The sequence below is a fragment of the Chiloscyllium plagiosum genome, chromosome 30, assembly GCF_004010195.1.
Source record: "Chiloscyllium plagiosum isolate BGI_BamShark_2017 chromosome 30, ASM401019v2, whole genome shotgun sequence".
NCBI lineage: Eukaryota > Metazoa > Chordata > Chondrichthyes > Orectolobiformes > Hemiscylliidae > Chiloscyllium > Chiloscyllium plagiosum.
The window spans coordinates 44,039,143-44,050,176 of record NC_057739.1 but is presented as its reverse complement, the minus strand read 5'-3'; the positions used below and the strand labels follow the sequence as shown (position 1 = coordinate 44,050,176).

The 11,034-nt window shown below is 39.1% G+C and overlaps 1 protein-coding gene across 2 annotated transcripts in view; it reads right to left on the bottom strand.

The window, feature by feature from the left end:
- ptgesl (prostaglandin E synthase 2-like) overlaps positions 1-11,034 on the bottom strand; it is a 26,504-nt gene that overhangs the window by 13,069 nt on the left and 2,401 nt on the right. The window contains exons 2-3 of one of the 2 annotated variants that reach the window (XM_043720564.1): positions 7,851-8,048; positions 5,448-5,503 (exon numbers count right to left, since the gene is read on the bottom strand). In XM_043720564.1, coding sequence (XP_043576499.1) covers positions 5,448-5,503; positions 7,851-8,048 — 254 coding nt within the window. The remainder of the gene's footprint in view (positions 1-5,447; positions 5,504-7,850; positions 8,049-11,034) is intronic. The other variant, XM_043720565.1, reaches the window with a different exon arrangement.

Here is an 11,034-nt window from a genome sequence, read left to right as displayed (position 1 = left end):
CATTTCCAAAGCCCCTCCCCCAAGTCCCTCCTCCCTACCTTTTATCTTAGCCTGCTGGACACACTTTCCTCATTCCTGAAGAAGGGCTTATGCCCGAAACGTCGATTCTCCTGTTCCTTGGATGCTGCCTGACCTGCTGCGCTTTTCCAGCAACACATTTTCAGATAGGATAGTGAAGAAGGCATTTGGTATGCTTGCCTTTATTGGTCAGTGCATTGGGTATAGGAGTTGGGAGGTCATGTTGTGGCTGTCCAGGACATGGGTGAGGCTGAATAGGCTCTGGCTATTTTCCCTGGAGTGTCGGAGGCAGAGGGGTGACCTTATAGAGGTTTATAAAATCACAAGGGGCATGGATAGGATAAATAGACAAGGGGAGTCCAAAACTAGAGGGTATGGTTTAAGGTGAGAGGAGAAAGATTTCAAAGAGACCTAAGGGGCATCTTTTTCCACAGAGGGTGGTGTGTGTATGGAATGAGCTGCCAGAGGAACTCCTGGAGGCTGGTACAACTACAACATTTAAAAGGCATCTGGATGGATATATGAATAAGGAAGGTTTGGAGGGATATGGGCTAAATGCTGGCAAATGGGACTAGATTTATTTAGGTTAATGGTCAGCATGGACAAGTTGGAGCAAAGGGTCTCTTTCCATGCTGTACATCCCTTGACTCTGTAACTGAAGTCCCTCACTCCTGGAATAATTTTATTCCTTTATCTTTTTTGTGCACCTTTCCAAAGCATTAATGTATTTCCTGATCTGTTGCCATCAGCGTTCCCCCTACATTCAAGGATGACATTTACTCATGGTCACAAGTCACTCCTCTGGGTCTGTATGTGGCTGTAAAGGTTAATCCCCAACTCCTGTACCTTCTGGCACAGGTCAACCCACAGGTAGTGGAAACTGGAGAGTGTACTTCCAGATTGGACACAATCTTCCTGATGAAGGGCTTTTGCCCGAAACGTCGATTCTCCTGCTCCTCGGATGCTGCCTGACCTGCTGTGTTTTTCCAGCACCACACTCTCGACAATCCTCCAGAGCCAAACCAGTATTTTTGAAAAGTTCACCATTATTTGCTTGATGTTTTAAAAATTCTGTCTCAATTTACAAAGCTCAGTATCTTGTTTGCCATTTTAACTATTTTTTTCCAACTGTCCTGTCACCTTCAATAAAAACTGCAGATGTTGGAAATCAGGAACAAAAGCAGAAATTGCAAAGAAAGCTCAGCAGGTCTGGCAGCATCTGTGGAGAGAAATCAGAGTTATCGTGACCTTTCCTCAAAACTACCAACTTCAATGATTTGTGCACATATCCCCAGGTCTCGCTCCTCCTGCAGTTCATTCAGAAATGGACCCTTTATGTTATAATTCCTCTCCTCATTCTTCCTACCAAAATGTACCACTTTGCACTTCTCTGGGCCCATTACACCAGACTGTATCCTTCTTGAGGTTTAACACTATCTTTTTCCACAGTTTACAATACTTCCAAAATCCATTCTGTAGATTTCTGCTCACAAACATGTAAAACAGTTCTCGCATTTACAATAACAATGCTTTCAAAGAGCAGTACAAGAGAGTTTCCCCATGGCTGATTGACACCAGTAGACACGCATCCATCCAGTTCATGAGCAGTGTGTATCATGAAGGTAAGGGATGGGTAAAGAGAAGAGGTGAATTGAAGTAGGCTATCCTTTCCAGAGAATTGGTGAGTTAATTCACGAGGAACCTTAAGTGACTCTAGGCTTACTCCTAACAGTGGGCTCACACATTAATGTGGGCACAAGGACTGATTCCTTCTGCTCTGCTTGAGCTAGTTTTTCTTTGGTGCAATGTGTCTGAAATTGACCAAAACAATGTAAAAGATCCTGGATTTTTAAGTGCAAATTGCATCCAGCACAATTTAGATATCCACAATCTTTTACATTAGCTTAGAAAGCAATTTGTTCAAAGCTACCCTGCCCATAAAATTGGCCATACCGCCACTCTAACTGAATTAATTACTGTGCTTTTTTTCATTCACTTATACTAGATGGACATTGCTGGCTGGCTGGCATTTATTGCCCGTCCCTAGCTGCCCTTGAACTGAATGGTTTGCTAGGCTGGATTCACATTAGGCCAGACCAGGTGAGGATGGCAGATTTCCTTCCTTGAAGGACATTAGTGAACCAGATCGGTTGTTATGACAATCGGCAAAGGTTTCATGGTCAGTAGATTCTTAATTCCAGATTTTGTTTATTGAATTCAAATTCCATCATCTGCCGTTCAAATCCAGAACATTAGCTGAGCTTCTGGATTAATATCTAGCGATAATCCACTAGGCTATAGTGGTTGTAATGAGGTCAGCCAAATGAACCTCATAGAATACGAGTTCTCTGATTGGAACAGATTAACAGCTCCAATCAGAGAATGCTGGCTGACTAATACAAACAGTAGTGGGAAGGTGGGAGGGATGGGGGCTTGCTGGGTCTGTATTGTCTGCACTTTGTATGTAACAGTATTGTCTAATGTACAAATATTGGTGCACTTTGTGTCTTTCACTGTGTCTCACACCTGCACACACACACCCACACACACAGACCATGGGTGCTGGGGATAAAATAAGCACTACCGCACTTAGGTGGTAGTGTGGGGGGAAAAAAAAAAAAATAAAATAAAATCCCCCCGTCACTCTGGGGAAGAGGAAGAAAAAAATTTGCTGCTCCTCTCCCTTGTAACATTGCTGTCTCTTATGTACAGCTGTAAATGTTTTTTGTAAACTGTTTGTTTGTAATTTGTTTACTAAAATATAAATACAAACAGGAGTGTCTTCCTATCTTTCTGGTGGTGGAAATTGAATAAAGATTGGTGCACTTTGTGTCTTTCACTGTGTCTCACACCTGCACACACACACCATGGGTGCTGGGGAAAAAAAATAATAAGCACTACCGCACTTAGGTGGTAGTGTGAGGGTTTAATAAAAAAAAAATAAACAGGGACCCTGTTTTCCTTTCTTAAGAAGAAAAGGAAAAAAAAAATGGGACATTAGAGGTGGGCGCCGCCAAAAGAAAAAAAAAGAAAAAAAAAATGTCTTCCTATCTTTCTGGTGGTGGAAATTGAATAAAGATTGGTGCACTTTGTGTCTTTCACTGTGTCTCACACCTGCACACACACACACACACACACACACCATGGGTGCTGGGGATAAAATAAGCACTACTGCACCTTAGGTGGTAGTGTGGGGGTTAAAATAATAAAAAAAAGAGAGAAAAAAAAACAGGAGTGCCTACCCTCCCCCCCAAAAAAAAAATACAAACAGGAGTGTCTTCCTATCTTCCTGGTGGTGGAAATTGAATAAAAAATTTGTGCACTTTGTGTCCTTCACTGTGTTTCACACCTGCACACACACACCATGGGTGCTGGGGAAAAAAATAAGCACTACTGCACTTAGGTGGTAGTGTGGGGGTTAAAAAAAAAAGTGCTATACCCTTTGATAAAAAAAAAACAGGATTTTCCCCCTCACTGTTTTGATCACAAAGAAAACAAATTAAAAAAAAACAAACAGGAGTGTCAGACATTCTGTTCACTCAGAGCTGGATTAGCGTCAAGGACTGTGTGTGTAAATGAAGAATGACTTAGTAACAGGATTTTAGCCTCTGTTGAGTTTTTTTTTTAAAAACATAGGCCATGGTCTAGCACTTTGTGTTTTTGTTTCAAATTTCCAGCATCTTCCGTTCCTATTGTTTATTTTCATTTGCTAGTCATACTGAGGTACAGAGGGTGGTGCATGTATAGAATGAGCTGCCAAAGGAAGTGGTGGAGGCTGGTACAATTACAACATTTAAAAGACATCTGGATGGGGATATGAATTGGAAGGGTTGAGGGTGATATGGGCCAAGTGCTGGCAAATGGGATGAGATCAATTTAGGATATCTGGTCAGCAGAGATGAGCTGGACCGAAGAGTCTGTTCCTGTGCTGTACATCTCTTTGATCCTATGTCCCTAAATGATTTTCTTTGCAAATTATTTAAAAATACATTCAAAAGCTCTAAAATGCTTGGTAATATAGTATTTGTGCTAAAAGGAATCAGCTTAATTTGTACAACCTTTCTGTAGGACCTATTAACAAGTGCAATTAGCATAAACAATAAACTAATTAGCAAAGCAATTGACAAACTAATTAACAACACCAGGCATCACCTAGTACTATTAATTTATACTAATTGTACTTATTTATAGGCCTTCAGAAAGGTTGTACAAATTAAGCAGATTCCTTTTGGCACAGGTAGTCTCTTTTTAAAGCTTTTGAACAGAACTGTAATTTACAAAAAAAACCTGATTTCTGTGCCCCAACATAACTGGCAAGCAAAAATAAACACTAAGATGCTGGAAATATGAAACAAAAGTAGAAGTGCTGGAGAAACACAGATCTTAATAGAGAGAAAACAGAGTTTATGTTTAGAGTCCAGTGACCCTTCAACAGAACTGAAGATAGCTGGGGAAGGGTGGAATTTTTGCTGATGACATGATGGGGTTGGGGAAGCTAGCGAATAGAGTACAAGACGACTATCCTTTTGCACACTGTAAGAGTAGCACACCAATCGGCTGCAAGTTGAAATGCAAGAAGGGAAAAAAAAATCTCAATTTCCATGGGCAATTGCAGTGGCCTATAGGCCAAAGCTAGGTTGCTATGCCAGCCTCTGAATCGAAAGATCTGCATGGTTCGCAAACTTATACACTTCAGCACCAGAGCCCGACTTTATCTCATTCCTATTATTGCAAAGAAAAAGTAAGTCCTTATAACTTTTGGGGGTTTTCAGAACCAGTGGAGTGGGGTGCTTAGGAAATGGATATAAAATAGCTGTGTTTATGATATTGCAAGTGTGAGAGATAGAATAGATGGTAATGTGTTTTAAGTACTTGGAGGAGGTAGGAGCAATAACAGAAGAGTAGTGTGAGAGTGAGGGGAAAATAGATTGGATACAGGTTTCTAAATTACTGAAGCAATGTGTAAGTGTGTGTGTGTGTGAACGCATGTGTGTTGTAAGTATGCAAGTGTACACACGTGGAAGTGGATGTGTTGGTGTAAAAGGTTTAAGTGTGGCACCTGCAACCCTCAACAACTGGGACAAAGAAGGAAGATAAAATTAATGTTCCTGGAAAAACCGACAGTGATTTTTGGAGTTCAAATCTAGTGGGGGGGGGGGGGGGGGGGGGGGGTGGAAATGGGGTTTGGCAGGGTGGAATAAACAACAAGTAAAAATATCAGCTTTATAACTGGACAATAAAAGGTGATCTCAAGTAAAACGGAACAAATCTGGAAATAAAATGAATGCCTAGTGGGGAAAACAGGCATTTGAAAAATGTAAAAGGCAGAACTACAAAGATTTGATTCTAAAGAGAATCTAAGTTACACAAAGCAAAAGCTTTCAGAAATAAAACATCTAAATGATTGGTAGTAACCACATCAGAATTACCTTGACAGTAAATATGTCTTTATAGCACTGATGATAACTGAGGAATCATTGATTTGCTGGAAATAAAAAGAAAAGAAAATTAAATCAGTTAAAAGCTACTTATCTTTCATTTAAATTTATTATTCAATCCTACATCTTTACTTCAACACATTCATTTCATTTACTTCTCTAAAAATATTCATCAGAAATTCAATGACAAGAGAAGTGGTGAAATCAGGTGAAGAGTAAGTGACGATGGAGGGAGAAAAGAGGCAGAGGAAGAATAGGGAGACAGAGGAGAGGTGGTGGGGGAGGAACAAAGAAAGAGGGAGCACAAAAAAATGGATAATACTTAAACATTCCTTACAAATATCCCAAAATTTTATTATGTGAAATTAAATATTCTGAAATCTAAGTTGATAGATGTGGCAGCTTTCTGTACAAAGCAAGATTCCATACTGAGCTCATTGACTGCTGGAAAGGACTGGGAAAAGTGTGCTGCACACATGATCTTAAACAGTACTTGAACTGTGCCAGCAGCTGATAATTTAAACTGTAAAGGGGAAGACAGCACCCGGTGCAATGCAGCACTCCCTCACTACTGCACAAGTGTCATCCAAAATTATGTGGCTTCAGTCATCGCCCTGAAAGGATTCAAGTGCATTTCCACATCCTGAAGTCACTGTCTAACTTTTAACTTCCTAGTTGATGTCACTAATGTGAAAAATAGAAAACACTTCTCAATTCATGTCACTAATTTGGAAATAGAAAAATAAATTTTATAGTTGCGATAAAGGATCAGGGAGATAACTTTTTATTACACAGTATATTGTCATGATCTGGAATGCACTGTCTGAATGGCTGGTGGAGACAGATTCAAGAGTAACTGTCAAAAGGGAATTGAATAATTACTTTAAAAAGAACAACATGCAGTGTTATGGGGAAGGAGCCAGGGAATGGGACCTGCTGGATATGAAGTGTTGGCACAGACATGGGTGATTGAATGGCCTCTTCAGTTCTTTACATTTCTATGATATGAAGTTCAGTTAAGCAGCTATATATAGATATTGTTGACAGCTCATTATCATGAGATATGGTAGTGTAACAGCTTAAATATGAGGCACGCAACACAAACACCGAATATTAGGAAAGACAGACAGATTTGCATTTTGTAGCAGCAATTTCAGATGTCCCAAAAATACTTTGCAAGCGATGAGGTACTTTTGAAGCATAGTCACCGTTGTAGTGCAAGGAACACAGCAAGATCCCACAATAAACATGAGAAAATGATCTTTCTTTCAGGCATGTTGATTAAGGGATAAATATTGAAGAAGGACTTTAGAAAACCTCTCCTCGCTCTTCTTCAAATAGAATCTTGAGATCCTTTAATGGCTACACGCGAGAGAGCAGACAGGGCCTTTTTTAAATAACACATCTGAAAAATACCACCTCAGATGACACAGGTCTCACTAAACTGGATTGGGAGAATCAGTTTAGATTGTTATACTCAAATGTACGAACTGGGGCTTGAACACACAACCTACTAACTCAGAGGCAAGAGGACTACCCACTGTGCAAAGACTATTGTAAAGGAAAATCAAATTACATGCCATCCCCATCAAGTTCTTGCCTCCATGTTCCACTTGTCTCACAATGATAATAATTAGCACTCCTTGGAAAAGACCCCTACCTCCCAACAATTCATGGCAGACCACTGCACCCAAAAAGTGAAAATATTCTAATATTAATTCATGCCGTGATGACACTATGGCTTTGAGAGGTGAATTTTATCCTGTTTTATTTTTGTGAAGAAAGGTTGAGACGTTGATGTCAAGCAATGTGCTTCAAAGTCAACAAACAGCTTGTGAGGCCTTGGGTTTTTAAAAAAAGTTGGAACAATAGAAGCAGCCTGGATGGCTGGGTCAAGCTCCCACAGAATCAGGCTTGTTTTTTTTTTTGTTTTAGCCTTACAGTAGCAGTTGCTGGGTCTTGAAGCTGGAAGCTCTTATTCCTCTTTCTGTTACAGCCAAAGCTGGGGTTCTCTTCCTGCTGCTAGAATTGCATGTGAGACACAATCAATTTTACTGAATTTATCTTGGCCAAGGGTGTATTTATGGGATGTTACGATATTAAAATGGTTAATTAGTGCTAGTTAATATATGTATTATTTTGTTAAGCATTTCAATAGAGTTACAGTTAAGCCAATTCTTTCCTTTTGCTTTTGTCAGTATTTTAATTATAGTGTATAAAATCTATTTTGTTTCCATCCTGGTAGCTTGACCAAACGAATTGCATCCGGAATACAACACCTTACACTTAACTTTAAAATAAGAAAAAGTTAGGCTCTCAACTATTTTCCTAATATATTTTGAAAGAGTTGGTCTGTCCAAATAATGCTGTGTATTTATTTTTGTGCAAACTCACCACTTTCTCTCCATCATCCCCGATCAGAATCGGAACTTTTCGGTAGTTGGAAAACTTGATCTCCTTCCGCAGGACTGGGTTGACTTCTACAATTTCATAAGGCAGCGAGTGGAAATCAAGGAACGCGCGAACTTTGCTGCAGAACGGACAGGTCTTATACTGGTACAGCGTGAGTGACAGGCCAGCACTGGGAGTCTGCTGCAAAGCAAACAAAAGACTGATTGGAAAGCTGAAACATTATGCAGTTGGAGGGAGAGATGCCACTATATCTTTGCTTCCTATTTTTGATACAGTCTTCCCTTTGAAATAAAGGCCAATATTCTGTTACCTACTGAATCTGTATGCTAGCTTTTTGTGATTGTGCATTAGGATTCACAAATGCCTCTGCGCTATAGCTTTCTGCAGTCTTTCTCCATTTAAATAAGAGTTAGCTTCTTTATTCCTCCTGTCAAAGTGCATAACCTCACATTTTCCCATATTATATTCCATTTGCCAAGTTTTTTTCCATTTGCTTAACCTGCCCCATAGCCTTTTGCAGACTTTGATTTATCAATACCACTTATTTCACACCTATTTCTGTGATACCACAAACCTGGCCATAATACATTCACTCTCCTCATCCAAGTCAGTAATATATATTGTCAATAACTGTGACCTCAGCACCAATCCCTCTGCTCTCTACTAGACGTCTGACAGTTAAAGATTGCCCCCCAGAAAATTCCCCCACGATCCCAACTGTCTGTCTTTTATCAGACAGCCAATTCCCTATCCATGCTAATATACTAACTCCAACACCATGGGTTCCTATTATATTAAGTAGCCTAATGAGTAGTAGCTTATCAAACTCCTTCTGAAAATTCAAATATTTTCCATCCAGCACTTCCCCTCTGTCCTGCTTGTTACATCTTCAAACAATTCTAGTAAACTTGTCTGGTATAATTTCTCCTTCAGGATGCCATCTGTTTGACGATATTATGTATTTATAAATGATTGACCATGTCCTTTATAATAAGCCTTTAATACAGACATTAAGCTAGTTGGCCTAGTTACCCTTTTTCTGTCTCTTTCCCCTTTTAAATAAAGCTATTACTTTGGCAGTTTTCCAATCCTTTTAGACATTTTCAGAATCTAAGGATTCTTGGAAATTTACTACCAGATCACTATCATTGTAGCTACTTCTTTTCATATCCTGATATTCTTTTAATTTTCTTATTCACCTACGTACAGTGAAAACTTTTGTTTTGCGAGCAATACAGGCAGATCGTAGAAATAAAAAGGGCATACAGATCATAGGATGTTTAGACAGAGGTTCAGATCAGATTATTGGTTATCTTCACTCCTAGGAGCTTGATGCTCTCTACCCTCTCCATCTCAGCTCCTTTGATGTAAATAGGGCCATGTCCTCCTCCTCTCTTCCTGAAGTCAATGATCACCAGGATACATCCCATGGATACTGTACACTTAGATCAGTCTTTTCTCTTGAGAAAGTTATTGTAGTTATTTCTTTTCTCCAACAATGATTTAGTAATTTTGAAATGATTCATAATCTTTTGTTCAGCAACAGAAAAAAAAGCTTATAGTCTCTTGGTGAGTAGGTGGAGTTAAGATTCAGATCAGCCTTAATCTAATTGAATGGTGAAATAAGTTGAAAGGATTTCTCCTGTTTCTACATTCGCTACACATCACAACAAAGAAAGACTTGGGTTTGTTCAGCATTTAGCAGATAATGGATAACCTTGAAGGACTGCAATGCAGTCAAACATAATGCCATATTTACATAGCTATCTAAATACAAATAATAAAACTTAAGCAATATACTTCTGGAAACAACACAGCATGTGATACTGTAAACTTCAAAACTTTAACTACATGGATTGAAAGAATCAGCAATAATTCTTTCTGGAATAAACTGTTGGGAACAGGACAAGGAATTAAAAACAATATGCCAATTACCCATCCCTGGAAAAGAAAGTGTTGAAACAAACTGTTTTAAAATCTGTTTGATAACTTGCTGTCTCGTGACAAATGGGTACTTAAGATTGCCTGCAGAAGAATTTAAGGAGTTAATGAGAGGTCAGGCTGTGTTTCAAACAGACAACAAATATAACAGAGAACACAGAACCTACTCCTGATAAGAAAGTAAGCTACAGATTTGGTGACTTCATAAGTGTTATAAATAATGTCACATAAGCTTAACAAGACAGAAAATCCTATAAGAATTCAACTACGTGATTCTTCAGCAACAGAACTCTGGACAATATAGAAGTAAATATCACCAGCAATCTGTCCTGGTCCATCCATGTCAATGCTACAGTCAAGAAAGCACACCATGGCCTCCACTTCCTCAAAAGGCAAAAAAAATTCAGTGTGTCCACAAGGACTCTTACCAATTTTTATAAAAGAAAGTATCCTATCTGGGTGCATCACAGTTTGGTATGGAAACCGCTCTGCCCAAGACTGTAACAAATGACAGTTGTGAACAGATCCCGGTCCATAATGAAAACCAGTCTTCCTTCTATTGACTTTGTTTACACTTCCCACTTCCTGAAAGCAGCCAACATAATCAAACACCTCTCCAACCTGTTATACTCTCTTCTATCAGGCAAAAGATACAAAAGTTTGAAAACACATACCAACAGATTCAATTACAGCTTCTTCCCCGCTCTTATCAGACTTATGAACAGACCTCTCATATAGTAAGAGTTAATCTTTCTCTGCACCTTCTCTGTAGCTGTAATACTATATTCTGCATTCTGTTCTATTACCCTGATGTACTTATGTAAGTTATGATTTGTCTAAATGACACAAAGCAATACTTTTCACTGCACCTCAGTACAAATGACAATAATAAATCAAATCAAATCAACTCAATCTGAACTGCACAAGGACTGAACTCTGGATATATCCAAAGACAGATGCTATTACTTGGAATTGTAGATAAATTCCACCATTAATTGGGTAATGACTAAATTGCATTGTGAGGCTTAACTTGCTTACTTGAGGAGTCTTATTTTGGTTGCTACATGCAACAAAGCTTAATTATTTCACTATTTGATAGTCAGATTTCTTAATAAGTAGGAGAAAGTGAGGGCTGCAGATGCTGGAGATCAGAGCTGAAAATGTGTTGCTGGAAAAGCGCAGGTCAGGCAGCATCCAAGGAACAGGAGAATCGACGTTTCGGGCA